Raw genomic sequence first — 15,665 nt, 5'->3', positions numbered from 1 at the left:
TCTACATGGCAATTGGGAAAACATTTTGCAGACTCCCACAGAGTCAGATCTGGGGGTCGAGGGATGCATCCAACCACCAAAGGAGCCAGGAGGCCAGCTGAGCTTGGATGTGTGTCAGGAAAACTGGTCTGTACCAGTAAACTCACAGGAATGTCAGCAGGGAGTGAGGGTCAGCTTGGCTGTCGGGTAACAGATTTTATTTACCATTTTCAAAAGAAGAATACTGCATGCAGACTGGAAGGATACAATACTCCCTGTGGAGGGCAAACTTGACAGAGCAACCCTCTCCTGAAACATGGACTGCAAAGGACCTGTTTGTTCAGTCTGGGCTCACGGCTTCTTAGAGCCCGCCTTTTAATATTCTCTGGGTTGGGGACTGCACACCGGCACATCTGAGTAACACCTGGACACACAGGCTCAGAATCAAGAAAACCATATGTGTATATCATTGTGTAAATAAGATCACTGGCGTGTTCTAGTGGGGTTATTAGAGAGTGGCGTGAAATGCAAAGAACTGTTATACTTTTCTCTCTGTGTTCATGTCTATATTTCTTTAGGTTTCCTTAAAGCCAGACAGAACCTCTTTGTTTTAACCACAGAGGCCTGCATGTCTTCTCTCTTGGGGAAGGTGGTCACAAGCTATCAAGGTGGCCCCAGCTAGAAGACAGTGCTGAGGAGCTGGGAGCCCATAGACCAGGTTCCTGTCACCAAGCCCGGTGTGGCTTCTAGCAATCATTCCTCTCTTGGGAACTCACTTTGTCATCTTGGCAAATGGAGGCTTGGACTGGAGGTGCTGCCCAGCTCTGGTCCTCTCTGATGGCTGGCCAGGGCTGCTCAGGGGACGTGGTGGTGATGGCGGGTGGGGCGGGGGGATGGAAAGGAAGTGTGTGAATGAAGGGCAATGCCATCGTCCAGCTCTGGCTGCTGCAGATCAGTGGCTGCACCCTAACCTCCTGGGATGCTTGGCAGAGTAGCTGAGAGGTTCCTAATACTTTCTGAAAAAGTTGCTCCCCAGTGAACTGGCCTGCAGAAAAAAATACTTCACATGTATGCTGCTGTGCACTTGGTTAAAGCCTTGTCACCATTACTTATTTCAGCATTCACCGTAGACCTGTGAGCAAGGTGGACAGGACTTACTTTCTTCATTTTACACATGAGCAAGAGGATGGTCAGGGAGTTTAAACAGCTTTCCCAAGGTTTCACCATGTAAACAGAAGAGCTGTTTAAATGGAGGTCTACCCAGAACTCAACCCTGACATCCTTCTAATGCCTGTACTGTCTCTTCATGGACCTCTGGTAGGGCAGCTCCTTAGAGAGAGAACGTGAAGCTGTGCCTGATGCCTCTAGGGCCACTACTGTGGCCCCAGTTTGGACATTTCCAGGCCCAGGGCAGCCCTGGAAGGAGCACCTTCCCTCACTCCTGCAAAGCCCATTTTATCCCTCTGTGTCCATGGTCCCTCGTGGGCGAAGCAGGGGCCCCACAGACTCTGCTCATACACCATCCCCCAGCTCCCCAGTGGCTTTCAGGCACAGTCCTGCAAGCAGCGTGTTTTTAGTGCATCTTTACCCTTTCTTGCCACATTTACTCTCCCTCAGCCTGCAAGGTTTGCTGACTTCCAACTTCAGCCAGCACTGAACCTCCTTTTTCTACTCCTGCTCTTAGCTGGAGGCTTCAGGATCCAGGTTCTAGTTGGTCTTGTCACAGGTGGCCAGGCACCTGCTCCTTGACTAAGGATGTTGAGGCCTCAGGAAGACCCAAGAGACTGTGAGGTCTGGGATTGGTTAGCTGGCTCCATGTAGATCCCCAGCCTCTGCAGAACAGGGATCATCATAGCTGTGCCAAGGATCTGGGTGATGGGGAAATATTTGTCAATTGCTGCCAGAGCCAGAGCAACCCCTTGCCTAAGGCGCTGTCCAGAGTCCTGCATATGGAGGTTACACCATTCCACAAAAAGGGGTGACCTGAGGGAGCAGAGTGGGGAACATGGAATGGGGAAGGGAGAGGCCATGGGACACTCTAGAAGTAAGCCTTACTAGCTACACTGTTCTTCTCAAACTTTTGCCTGAGCTCAGAGACCAGAGCTGACTGCCTGGGGCTTCCCAAGGACTTGGGTTTGCATGAACGTTGGGGCTGAGGAGGGGTGAGTGAGCCAGAGACTGTAGGTACAGTCCAAGGGGCTGTGGCTGTGCTGGGCGCCATTCCTGGTGGTGGAGGGGGAGCTGGAGCTCTGGGGGGCGGGGGGTGTCCTAGGCTGTTGCTGCAGTTTTCATTGGGAGAATTCTCTTGGAGCACAAACTTGGCAGCGGCCTTGGTCCTGTTGAACTTGAGCCACTCGATGAGGACAGGGCGGGGTGCAGGGCTGGGACGCTTGCGGAGCACACGGCGCACTGGCAGGACCTTGTTGGACTTTCTGTTGCGCCAGAAGGTGGCCGTGGAGATGAGGACGGTTATGGCCACGATGCCAGCCATGATGCCGGCCAGCACACCCACAGCCTTCATGGGATTGTCTTTGGTCTGCATCAGGAAGGCATCCATGGGGCTTCGGGACAACATCTGGAAAAGAGTGCCAGCCCTGCATTCAGCTGCTCCTGCTCGTCCCTGGAGGACACAGCAGGGGGTGTGAGCTCCCTTAAACCTCATGGTTTTCAAACTTTCTGGCATCAGGCATCCCTTGAGAACTTGTTGAGCACTACGGGTTTCATTCCAGGAAAAAAATGCACACAGAGAACACACAACGAGTGCAACTCACCAGAAAAACAACTCACCGAGAGAGAGCATGATGCAAACGCCCTCTTTCCGATGAAGACCTCCTGCATTATCTGGGCTCTATTCTCCAGAGAGTAGGATATCTCTTACCTTTGATTATGAGGGGCTGCATCTGCCCAAATGCATCAGGAACCCCTGAGTGATGACTTTCTGCCTGACACTAGCTGAAAACTACACAATGTGAAGGAGACATTGCTATTCCCATTTTACAGCAAGGGAAGCACTTAGCAAAGCCCAAAGTCACCCTGTTACTAAGTGCTGAAACTAGGACTTCAACCTGATTTCAAAGCCTGTGTGTTTGATGGCACAGGAGGTTTTGTTAGCACTGAGTGTCCTTTGAAAGAAGGCTGGATGGAGATGGTCTTTCTCCCTCTGGCCATGCTGCAGCGAGACCAGAGTTGGCCTTCTAACCCTCTTCCCGACCTGGGCTCCAAACCCACCTCAGTGTCTGTGATGTCAATCTTGAGTAAGGCTGTAGTGCTGAAGGATGGGGACCCACGGTCCTTGGCCTGCACCTCCAGGGACCACGTGTAGTCCCCATTGGGTGTTATATTGTGCAGGGCTTCCAGGGAGTGGATGGAGTTCTTGAGCCGGATCTCTCCGGTGTGTGCGTTGATGTCGAACACATTAGCTGGCTCCGCGTGGGTGATGGAATAGTCCACCAGGTTGTTGGGTTCCTCTGCGTCCTGGTCCATGGCCTGTTGACAGGGAGGGACTGACATGGCTGGGCTTCTGGAACAATACTTATGTACCCTGGTTAAACCAACATATCATATGGGGCATGCTGGGTTGATGGGAAATGGTTTTGGCCCTACTGAGTAGATTGGAGTTGGAAAAGGAACTGAAAGTGTGCTCTACTATGAGCCAGGGTCTGTGCCAGGCCCTCTATGAGTTATGCTGCTCCCTTCTCAGAACTATCTAGGCAGTAGATATTGTTGCAAAACGAAAGTTTGGATCCTAAGTGACTTGTCTAAGGACAGGTAAGTAGAAGGAGGGGAGATGGGATTCAAAGTCAAATCTGTAGAGTTTCAGAGTCCATGTTTTCCCACATCGGGGAGACAGTGTAGTACAGAGGGAAAAACATTGCTTTGAAAGCAGTCTGACGAGCTATGTGAACTAAAGTAAACCAACACTTAACCTATCAGAGCCTCAATTTTTTCTTTTATAAAGTGGCAATAATATCTTCTTTTCAGAGGTTATTTCTGGGTTGAGGTGGGAATGGGGTATATAAAAATCTTTAAAACCCTGGCGCAGAGTGAGAATCCAATACATTTTAAAATAAATTCTTATGCCACAAGGTCTCTTGTAGCTGCTAGAATAAGGCTTTTAGGGGAGCTTAGCTGCCTTGGAAGCCCACCTCAATTTTCACTGGGGTCCCCAGCACCATTGTCTTCTCTTGGATGCTCTTTCCAAACTGGGGGTAGTGGTCATTTACATCCAGCAGAGTGACGAACACCTCAGCCAGGCTGTACCTGCCCTCCATGTCCTCTGCCTTCACGTAGAAGTTGTACCTGGCAGTGGCCTCAGCATCCAGACTGGCCCAGGGCTGGGTGTAGACAATCCCAGTGGATGGGTGGATCAGGAAGCTGCCGGGCACAGAGAACGCAGGCAGGAGTGTGTGCGCAAGGACATGCCCAGGCACATGTGTGCACGCACACATGGACGTACACGTGCCTTCATGAGCTGCCTCAGGAAGTGGCAGCAATGCCTTATGCAGCTCCTCTAAGATGTCCCACCTGCCCCTCTCCCCATTATTGCAGTCTGACTGAGGGAGGCAAGTCCACCCATCTACTCACTCATCTGTCAACATTGAACTTAACGATCCAAGGCATAGCCCTTCCTTCTCTTCCCCTGGTCTGCTCCTCCCTAGCCCAGCACTGCTTGCCTGACTCCTGAGATCATGGGACCCAACTCCAGGCCATCATGGTGACCCTTCCTGTCTCAGATCCCAGCATCTCACTGAGAGTCCCCAATACTTCTGCCTCAGGCTCTGCTTCCTCCCACTCCTTGCCCCCAAGCTTGGCTCCCTGACCTAGGTCTTGTCCTTTCTAGGTTCCTCCTGCTCATCCACCGTCAGCCTCAGCCTCTCAAGTCCCTTGCCCAAGGCCCTGTCTGGGATCCTGGATCGACTTACAGGTCTGCCCCAGATCCATAGATGGAGTATTTGACTTCACCCCAGGGACCTGTGTCCGGATCCATAGCCTGGAAGAGAGAAAGTTCCCAGTGGCCCGTGCCCCTTTTTCTCCATATGTTGGCAGCTCATGTGTCTGAAGGGTGTCAAATGACGAAACAAGGGATGTGGGGGGTTGCCCAACTGGGGAGAATCTGATCTGGGGACCTGCTCTGGAGCCCTAGTTTTCTGCCCAGGAAGTCTCAAGTGTTGGCGAAACACTGGATCTGGAAGGCATGTATTCCTCCTTTGTAAATGAGGAAGGAAAAAGAGGTGAGTCTCGTTCCCTGAGTTTGGGGTTCACACTTATGTCTTCCTTGTAGTCCAAGAAGCGCTGCTATCCCCATTGTATAGAAGAAAAACAGAGGCTCACAGAGGACATGTAGCTCATTCATGGACACAGCTAGAGTGTGGACTTTGCAATTCAAAGTGGAGCCCAGGTTTGTCTGACTTTATAAGGTCCCCTTTGGTGGAGTTCCTAACCCACCCTCAGTCCCTGGGCCAATCCTCAACCCACTGTGACAGCCAACACATTGGAGCCCCCTGGGGCATTCTCAGGGATTCTGGCAATGTAGTAGTGGGAGGTGAACTTGGGGACATTGTCGTTGGTGTCTAGGAGCTGGATCACTACATCCGCTGTGGAGCTGAACTTCTCCGAGGTGTTCACTTCAATGGCCAGGAGCTGGGGAAGAAGGAAAGCGAGGACTTGTCTGGGTGTCAATCGCCTTGCAGAAGACCTCCTACTTCCTGTCTCAGCCTTGACCCCCCACCCACCTACCTCTTCTTTCTTACTCTCAGATGCTATTCCCACCACCACCTGCAGGGGGCACCTGTAAGGCATTCCATCATTTTCCCCCACTGACTCGCAATGCCAGCTTTCTTATGCAGTAGTTCCCAATTGTTATTTCCGCTCATTTCTTTGGTTCCGCTCAATTGAATGTTCCTTTTTAGTTCCAACTTTAAAAATTTATTTTGCTTTATGATATAATTTAATATTTGTTAGAGCAAGTTCCTGCCTAGTAGTTTAAAAAAAATTTTTTCTGACTATTCTTATAGGCTTATTTCTCTAGATAAAAACCAGTGTAATTGTGTCAAATCCTCTCACCACCTCCCTGAAGGAAATTCTAGCTAATACTTAATTGAGGTAACATTGGATTCTTTATTAATGAAATGTGCTTTTTTAATAGGGTGTTCCTATACATTTCTTGTCTTCTTTATATTCTTTTGTTAAATTTTTGCATTTTTTGTCATCTAGATACTGCATATTCATTGCTATGGTAAATCCTAAGAATTTTATCTGTTAGTTGTTATTGTAAAAGAGAATCTTTTGTTACATTATTCTCATTGCCAATTTTTGAATGTAGGATAATTTGGATTTTGTGTATTAACTTTGTAACGAATCATGTTAACAACTTTGCTGCTTCTAACAGTTTTTCAATTTCTCATATTTTTTTCTAAGCAAACAATCACATCACCTACACATAATGATAAATTTGTCTCTTCCTTTCTAATGTTTATACCTCTCATTTCCTTTCTTTATCCAGGAATAACGTTACTCCAGGAATTGTGTTAAATAACAGTGGTGATAGCGAATATCCGTGTTTTGTTCCTGACTTCATATAATGCTTTTAGAATTTCACTTTTAAGAATGATGCTGGCTATAAGTGTGTATGTGTGCATAGTTATAAATAAGGATAACAATTTAAATAATATTAATGAAGTATTTTTCCTTTTTATTAATATATATTATTTATGTTTATGTATAATAGGCATTGTTTATATGTTTATAATTTTAAATAATTACAAGTACGAAGGAGTATTTTTTCATTTTCTGCTCGTTTTTATCAGAATAGATGACAGATGTCAAATGTATATGAGAAAAACATTTATCTTGACAGTCAAATCGTTTTTCTTTCTACCCCTATTAACAAGGCACATTATATTGGTAGTTTTCCTTTGAACCTCCTTGTATTCCTGGAGATAAGTGTGGTTTAGAAGCTGGAGCTGAGAAGCTGTGGAAGCAGTAGGAAAAGGCTTTTGTATCACTCTTTGTCTCCCTCCCCTTTTTGCTCTCCAAATCAGCAGGAGAGGCAGAGGGACTGAGAGGAAAAGAGTAAGGTCAGAAGGGGCAGGGGTGACAAGGGACCCCTCAGAAATGAATCCAGGTGCTGGGACTCCCCCCCCCCCCCCAATCAGGGCCATGCAAAGCATCACCTACCTTGAAGGTTAACACTTTGAACTTTTCAAAGTCAATGGCAGCTGAGTTCTCCACAATGATCGTGACTTGGGCTTCATTCAGGACTGTCTGTGGGACCACCCGGAAGATGCCCCCAGGTCCCACCAGCTGCAGGTTGAATTTGGCATTGGCTCCCTAAGCCATAGAGTTTGGAGAAAGCAAACAGGAAGGATGAATGAGAATACAAACTCATTATATATTCCTGTTAAGCAAGGAGCCTTCATATGCCTTAAACTTGGGAGGTAAGTATTGTTACTTCTTTCTATAGGTGAGGTGATCAAGGATCAGAAAAATTTAGCAGGCTATGAGGACTAAACGAGGGAAAATCACACAGGCCTAGCACTGTGCTGGGCATAGGAGGCAGCAGGACACATTCACAGATGCCTGGCTGGTGGGTCAGATGCAGAGGTGCTTTTGTTTGATTGCCTTTTATTTTTTAATTGATTGTGAATGTCTTTAGGCCAGGCAGGTAGTCTTTGATTAGCTACGCTCCCACTCTCTCTCTTGGTTACACCCCCTCGTTTCATTCATTTTGTGACCCTCCGGGCCCCTGTGACATAAGCATGAAGGCTGATGCAGACTCAGCTTTGGGAACTTGGCTCCTTACAATCTGCAGGAAGGCGGGATGAAGGGCAGGGCCACACACCTGGTCTGAGTCATTGACGGTGATCTTCAGTCCCCGCAGGATCTCCCCCTGGGGCGGGTGCTCATACATGGACAGCTCAAACCTGTTCTGGGGCCCACTCTCTCCATAGAATGTAGGTGGATGGTTGTTGAGGTCCACGATCCTGATGGTGACTGGAGCCATGGCCTGGGCAGCTGGGCTCCCTGCGGAGCTGACCTCAGTCACCTAAGATGGGGACAGGTGGCTAAGGTTGTGTGATAGGCTGACTCCAAGATGGCTCCAATGATCCCCACCTCTTGGTATTCATTCTTGAGTAATCCCCTCTACTTAAATGTTCCCTGGCCTAGTGATTTATTTCTCACTGAGAATATGGCAAAGGTGATGAGATATCACTCAGTGATCAGATTACAAGAGATTATAACTACTGTCTTCTAGCAGACTGTTTCTTGCTGACTTTGATGACGCAAACAGCTATGGTAGAGAAGCCCATGTTTCAAAGAACTAATGGTGACCTCTAGCCAACACCTAGCAAGGAACAGAGGTTCTGAATCCAACAGCCCACAAGGAACAAAATCCTGCCAATAAACTTGTGAGCTCAGAAGGTGGCCTTCTTGAGTGGAGCCTCCAATGAGAACACAGTCCAGCCTGACAATTGGATGGCAGCCACGTGAGAGACTTTGATACTGGGGACCCAGATAAGGTGAGCCTGGACTCTCCTGATCCACAGAAACTGCAAGATACACATGTGTGTTTTTAAAAGCCACTAACTTTGTGGTAATGCATTACAGTAGTCATAGAAAACTGATACAGTGCTGTCACTATCCCTGTTTACCAGATGAGGCACAGGGGGTGGGGCAGTCACCTGGGGTCACAGCTGGTGAGGAGCACATGTGTCTGATTCCGTGGTCAGTGCTCTCTGCCTCACCACACTGCTCTTTCTTTGCAACAAGACATGGGTTCATACCCTAGCTCTGTCACATTCTGTCCTGTGACCATTGGCCAGGGGGAGGCTGCAGGGAGGAGAGGTGTGGGGGTGCAGCCATAGGTAACTAACACAGTCTGCAAAGCCAGAGCCAGGAGCCCACAGGCACTTCAGGAACCACGTGGCAAACATCACACGAGCCCCTTTAAGGACCTCCTTCCCCTTGTTCTATTGGCATGCTCTGGTCTTACTAATCTTAAAATTTCCCTCCCGGGGCCACATCCTGTCACACCCTAGCTGCTTCCTAATTCTCCTTGCTCAGAGCTCCACCGGCTTATTCATTCCCTAGTTCCCACTCAATTCTCAGCCCGTCTGGAGCTCAGAGACTTCACACTGACGTCCATGCTGCATGAGGCACAACGACTCTCTCACCTTCCCAGGGGCTCTGTGCCCTTGGCCAGTGTGACTGCTCTCTTTGCAGTTCCCCTTGACCTCTCTGATCTCTCCTTCACCTGCTTCTCCTCCCTCCTCATTCTAAGCCTCTTGTCCTTGGCCCATGGCTCTTCTCACCCTGCAGCCATCCTCTGGGTGATCTCATTCCCTCCTATCCTTTTACAACTGCCTGTTTGTTTGTACTCTGTCCTCTAAATTCTAAGCCTATATGCCCAGGTTTGGTGTTTCAACTTGGATGTTCCTGAAGCACCCAAATTCACCATACCTGTCCTCCACTTGTCTCCTTCCCTGTGTTCCCGATGGCATGGTACCGCCCCAGGCTCATCCACCCCTGTCCTTCCCCCCACCCCTCACAGCCACTCAGTTGCCACATTCTGTGGAGAAGGCTTTCTTCATATTCTGCAGTTTGTCCATTTTTGCCATGCCGCCTCCCCTCACCCCCATGGGCCCTCTTCATCGATCATCTTGGCTGATGGCGCTGCCTCCCTGCCTCTTGTCCATTTCCCTCCAAACCCGAGTCAGGAGCGGTACTCTCAATGCTAAGCTGAGACTGGGCCAGAATCACTAGGAGCTCAGAACATGCAGAGTTTGGGCTTTACCCCAGCCACACTGCATCCCCATTCCCAGGAGTGGGCTCTAGAAATTGCTGTTTACCATGCTCTCTGAATGTGACAGCCCCACTGGTCTGGTGAGCAGCCTGGGTGAGCTTTTGTAACACGACTGTTTTCCTGCTCAAAACCTTTCCATGGCTCTTAATTGCTCTGGGTCAAGAGCAGTGACATAATTTTCAGGCCCAGTGAAAAATGAAAATGTGGAGTCCCTTGTTCAAAAATCATTAAGAATTTCAAGATAGCAAGAGCAGAGCATTAAGCCCAGCATGGGTCTCTTCTAACCATGGTCCCTGTGTAATGGCACAGGTCATATTATCATGGAGCAGACCTTGTCCTTGAGGAAATCCTATACCTCGTTCACAGGCCCATCACTGCTCTGGCCCCAGCCTGGCACCCAGCTGTTTCTCATCTCCTTGGTGCCCATGGACTCTTTGCTGCACTTCTACTTGATTCCTCATTGTCTCCTAGTACACCATGTGCTCTCCCCTCCAGCCATGGCTCACGGGCTTTCTTAGTTTGGAAAGACAGCACTCCATTCCCACCCCACCGGGGCTCCCTCCACCAGTCTCCATCTGTCTGGTCCTACCCAAGGCATAGATGCTTCGGTCCTACCTTCTCCTGCCTTGTTACAACTCTGCTTTGAGTTCCTGTCTCCCCCTTGCCGGGGGCTTTGTGTATCTGCTATAGCCTTCACACAGGGTACCTGATGTAGGTGCTCCTTGGAGCAATATCTAGCTCCCTCTGTGGACCGTGAGCCCTGGGGAATAATGGAGACAGCCTGGAGGGCTCAGGCCCTTCCAGGGCCAGAGGGTGGGGAAGGGCAAGCTGAGGGAAGTTACCTGTACATACAGCTCATACACCTCTCTCTGGAGCTGGGCAGGGCTCTGTGTGATTGAGATTGCTCCAGAAGTCTCATTAATTTCAAAGGCTCCATCACTCTCTATCACAAAAGAGAGACACACTCTGAAGTGCTGACCAGGGCCACAGGATGGTATAGGAAAGTTGTGCTAGGTAGGGTACCATACGCTCCTCATGCATTATCTCATCAACGTCTCCTCTATAGGATGTAATTCTGTCATCTGTGTCTTGCCAATGAAGACACTGAGTCTCAGAGGGGCTAAGTAACCATGTCCAAGGTTACACAGGAAGTGCAGAGCTGGGACTTGAACTCACTTCTGTCTGGCTCCCAGGATCTATAGTACTTTGCTTCTCTCATGTATAGTGTGTGCGTGTGTGTGTGTGTGTGTGTGTGTGTGTGTGTGTGTGTGATGAAAAGAGAAAGTGAGAAAGGAAGAGATACAGATGAAGGGAGATATAAAATGGAAGAGTGGAGAGAAGGGAAGGGAGGGAGGGCAGGAAAAGAGAAGAGAGGAAGGAAAGAGACTGGAGGAGGAGGAGAAGAATGGAGATGAGAGGGGGTGGGGTGGGTGCTTGGTAATTGTGTAAAGGTTTGAAGTGCTAGTGAGGAGGGAAGGCAGTCGAGGGTCTGCATGTCTGGCAAAAGGAGCCTGTGTATGATGGTGGGCAAGTTGATTCACGCATAAGCTGCTGGAGGAGCAGCGTGCACCAGGCATGCCCTAGGGACAGGGTTGGAGGAGGCAGCGGTGTCTGAGAACATATGGACATATGCATGTCTGGGATCAGGCGTTATGTGTGATGGCCCACTGAGGGGCTTGGCCCTGTAGGGACTAGCTACTGAGGGCTGTAGAGCCCACCCCAGGGCTGGCCCTACCTGCACAGCTGCTGCCCAGTTGTTGAAAGAGCCCAGGCTCAGAGTCAGCAAACTTAGGTTCAGACCCAGTGGAACTTTGGATGCCCATTTGCTTCTCTGAACCTGAGTTTTCTCACCCCTATATAGGGCTAGTACTAGGGATATGCCATATCATCATTACATTTAATTCAAATACATGTTCTAGGCCAAAACATTTACTATAATTTTAAAAAATGGCAATTTAAAGAACATAAGAAATGTTGCCATCCCTTCTTGTTAATGAGCATATGCCCAGGATAAAGGGACTATAGATCCATTCGTTCTCAGTTCCCAATGCTTCTCTCCCTGTCACTGGACATAATGACACTCGGGGGTCAGAGGACATGCCCACGGAGACTTGCTGCCTGATGGAGTGACCCAGTCTTTCCTCTCCATACGTTTTGTGCTTCTGGCCCTATAGATGAGGGAACTGGGGCGCAGAGAGACTGGGGAACCTGCTCTGATTGCCTGGGGAGTCAGAGCTCTTGCCCAGTGATGTCCTGTCCCCGAAGCTGACCCAGACTTACCGCTCATGAGGCTGTAGAGAATGTGGTTGGGTTTGCCCCGATCTCCATCCATGGCGACCACTGTCAGTACCTCCGAGCCCTTGGGAAAACAGAAGCAGCTGCTTGAGGCTCATGGGTGATGCTAGGGCTCTCCCTTCCCCAGACACTGACCCCATCACAAAGGGGAGGTGCTGTCGCCAACCCAATCCTTGCTCTGCAGGAGCTCAAAGCACCCACTGGCCTCCCAGGGCGAAAGGACAGCCTGAGCCCTGCTGCTTCCTTGTCCACAGGGGTCAGCACATGGGCTGCCCAGGGACTCTCAGGCTTTACACTTCACACACTGCCTCCCTTCCCACACACCACACTCAGCCCTCTCCTCTACTGCCCCGGCCCTCCAGCCTCACCCCCTCTGCCTCATCCATTTTTTGCCTTCAGAGATGCTCAGAGGGAGAGGAGAGAGACTGGTGGCCAGCACGGAGGGGGTGCAACGAGAAGTCCAAGAACTAGGATTTTACCCTGTGGCCCTGGAGTGCCATTTGAAAGGTTGGGATAGAGGTGCCACAACTAGACAAGGTCCGGCAGGACGTTGGCCTGCCACCCATTTCTAGGCTCCCTCCTCAGGCCCTTCTCCCTGGCCTGCCCATACTCATGGCTGCTTCCTGGCGGTCTGAGTGCCGCTTTCTCTTCCCTCAGCACCTCTGTCCGCCCTTAGCCCCTCAGCAGGACAGTGCCAGCCTCCGCCTGCCCCATCCTGCAGCCCCCACCAGGGCATCCTGGCATTTCTGTCCGTTGCTCTGTGCTCATCTCCACCACTAAGCTGCTGCTTCAGGTAAGGGGGTATTTTAGCTTGGACCCAGCATGTGAATGGTTTTCAGTAAGTGCTTTTCATTGTTTCACAAAGTCAGGAATAATCAAAACCAGGAAGTGAACATTGAAAACGCAATTCAATTCCACAGAGAGTACTTAAGCCACGGCCTTGTGAAGTCTGACTCTGGCCATGTCTCACTCAGAAGGGCGCTCAAGGTCGGCTCACTTGTCCTATAAATACAGGGGTGCATATCAAGGAAGGGGTGCTTATGGAGGGCTGCACCAAGTGTGGGAGAGAGGAGGCAGCTCTCAACCAGTGATGTCAGGGGAAGTGGTGCCTGGGCTGACCTGAGAGGGACAGAGGGCATCGGGCCCATGGGCACAGTTCAGGTAGAGGGATAAGGATGGAGTGGTGAGATGGGCTGGAGTGGGTAGAGGATGGTGAGGGGTCATGGATAGAGGGGCGGCTCGCCCTCAGATGCCAGGCCGAGGAGTGGGGCCTTCCTTAAGAGGCCAAAAGACAAATGCAGTAGCCAAAGCACCGGAGGCAGACTGCACTGAAGCGGGGACGGCTGAGGCTGGCCTTTGAGCTGGGCTAGCGAGGGTCATGGTGGTTCAGGAGCAAACTGTGGGAGAACTACTGGTCTGAGGGGCCCCAGGCTACAGGCTCAGGTCTAGGGAGGCACAAATACACCTGACCACCTATATGAGGTGTAGGAAAGGCCCCACTCAAACCAAGGCTCAACTGTCTTCTTAGCCCTTCTGAAGGGCCAACCTTTGTAATTGGTCTGGGGTGTGTTTAAATGAGGGGAGAAATGCCTGGTACAGTCTTGGCACCCAGTAGGTGCCCCACACATGAGCGCCCACTTCCTCTCCGTTATATTTCTGAAGGCAAAAAGACCTGTTGGGTTAGTGGCTTGAGTGAGTCCAGAGCCAGCCTCTGTGGGAGGAGGGTAACCTAGGGCTGAGCTCAGCCATTTCCAGCAGGGGAATCTCAGGGCAGTGTAAGGGACAAGACAGGAGGCATCAAGAGGGAACACTGGGCTGAGGGGTGCAGCCACCCACCGGAATGGTGTCCTCGTATACATAGCCATAGTAGGGTGTGCCCATGAAGATAGGAGCCATGTCCTGCACGTCCTCGACCTTGACTGTGACTGTGGTGGTGGCCGAGAACACCACATCAGCCCCTCGCAGCCTCCCTCCACCATCCTGGGGAAAAATCAGAGAATGAAGAGAGGTGGGGCTCTGGAGTGGACAGACTGGTGAAATCTGGCTCCGGCTACTTACTGGCCATAAAGCCAGCTGCTTGCTCTGAGTTCTGTTTGCTCCGGTGTCACTTGAGATAATTCTCCCCTCATAGGAATGTTGGGGAAATTAAATGAGATGATGCCTGAAGAAGGTCTTCAGTCAGTGCCAGGTATGTAGGAGGCACTCAAAAATGTTCTTTTGGAAACAGGGGTAGTTCTCTTTCCAAGGAAATGATGTTGTGCAAGCGGCAGAGGAGGGAGTCAGAGCCACGTTCCCTCCTAGCCAGGAACCAACCCTCAAACACCCCCTAAGGACCTGCTAAAGCATGACTACTGCCCGGGCTGAACCGCAGAGCTGTGTCCTGGGCCCAGCCCTCACGGAGAAACTGCAAGTGGGCCTGGGACAGGCTGGACTGGGATGGTCTGTAGCCAACATATGACCCACCTCTAGGGACTTCCTGGAAAACTAAATGCTGGGCCTAGAGAACTGGGGTTTCCTGCCCTCATGGGGAGAGGAACCACTTTGGCTGAGCACCTGCTGAGTTGCAGGTCCCACACAATGCACTTAAAAAATATGAGGAATTTAGTTAAGCTTCAGGGGTGGGCTGGTAAGGAAACTGAGGTTCAGAGGGGGTGACTGGTCACACAGAGAAGAAGAGGTGGGGTGAGCAAGACTGGGAGGGGCCCAGAGGCCAGGGTGTGGGGGGTGTGGTGGGATATGAGTCTCCAGGCCATGGCCGTCTGGTCCTACAGAGGGGAACCTGGCCTGTCAGTCGTGAGGAGGTATGTGCCATTGCCCAGGAGGGAATATGCTCTCTCCAGCCCATACCAGCCTCCCTGGAGAATATATTCATCTATGGGCAGGGTCCACTCAACACAGATTCTGAGCAGCTGTTCCCCACCCCATCATACCTCTGCTCTCCAAACTCTTTTGAAGAGCCCAACTCTGTTCCAATCCAAGGGTGGCTTCCCCAGCCTAACAAAGACTGAGGAAAGACTGGATGGGATGCCCCCCATTCCTTTCTCTCTGTTACCTTGGCAACCACGGTGACGAAATGGGCCCGGGCCTTCTCGTAGTCCAGGGTGGTCCCAGGCCTGAGGCGCAGCACACCGTTGTGGCGGTCCATGGTAAATTTGGTGGACTGCGTATTCTGTAAGAGTGAGGGGCAGGCTGGGCCTCAGGGGGAGAGCCCGGACGGCCCCATAATGCCCCCTCCGCCTATTGAAAGGGGATCGTCACTGTCCTTGTCACAGGAACTCGGACCTCAAGGCTGAGGTTCAAACTTCAGGGCATTCCGCCTTTCTGACCCTGGGGATCCCCCTTCCTCGGGCTGTGGGCTCAGCTCCCTCTCCCTTAGTTAAAGCAAAGAAGTTCCCTTCCGGCAAGGATTTGGCTATTATCTCTGCTTAGCTAGAAAACAATTGGGACCAACTTTGGGCTAAGCTCTCGCCAGGAGGTTCCAGCAGGGAGAAATGTCAGTAGAGTGCTCTAATTTAGAGGCCGTGGAATCTTCAAATCCCACTAAGTAAGTGACTGTGGGCCAGTTCCAGGCAGCATCTGGTGGTGGGGG

General features: G+C 50.7%; 1 protein-coding gene across 2 annotated transcripts in view; it reads right to left on the bottom strand.

Moving 5' to 3' along the window:
- Window positions 1-180: 180 nt before the first annotated feature.
- CDHR1 (cadherin related family member 1) overlaps window positions 181-15,665 on the bottom strand; it is a 21,881-nt gene continuing 6,396 nt past the window's right edge. For both annotated transcript variants that reach the window (XM_019626462.1, XM_019626463.1), the window contains 11 exons: window positions 15,129-15,245; window positions 13,913-14,056; window positions 12,062-12,140; window positions 10,624-10,724; window positions 7,820-8,023; window positions 7,156-7,308; window positions 5,455-5,619; window positions 4,902-4,969; window positions 4,125-4,353; window positions 3,208-3,465; window positions 181-2,554 (listed from right to left, as the gene is read on the bottom strand). In XM_019626462.1, the coding sequence (XP_019482007.1) occupies window positions 2,018-2,554; window positions 3,208-3,465; window positions 4,125-4,353; window positions 4,902-4,969; window positions 5,455-5,619; window positions 7,156-7,308; window positions 7,820-8,023; window positions 10,624-10,724; window positions 12,062-12,140; window positions 13,913-14,056; window positions 15,129-15,245 (2,055 nt within the window). In that variant the 3' untranslated portion in view covers window positions 181-2,017. The remainder of the gene's footprint in view (window positions 2,555-3,207; window positions 3,466-4,124; window positions 4,354-4,901; window positions 4,970-5,454; window positions 5,620-7,155; window positions 7,309-7,819; window positions 8,024-10,623; window positions 10,725-12,061; window positions 12,141-13,912; window positions 14,057-15,128; window positions 15,246-15,665) is intronic.

Source organism: Hipposideros armiger, unplaced genomic scaffold (genome assembly GCF_001890085.2).
Source record: "Hipposideros armiger isolate ML-2016 unplaced genomic scaffold, ASM189008v1 scaffold_678, whole genome shotgun sequence".
Classification (NCBI taxonomy): domain Eukaryota; kingdom Metazoa; phylum Chordata; class Mammalia; order Chiroptera; family Hipposideridae; genus Hipposideros; species Hipposideros armiger.
The sequence above is the reverse complement of the archived record's forward strand: the minus strand, read 5'-3'. Positions and strand labels throughout refer to the sequence as shown.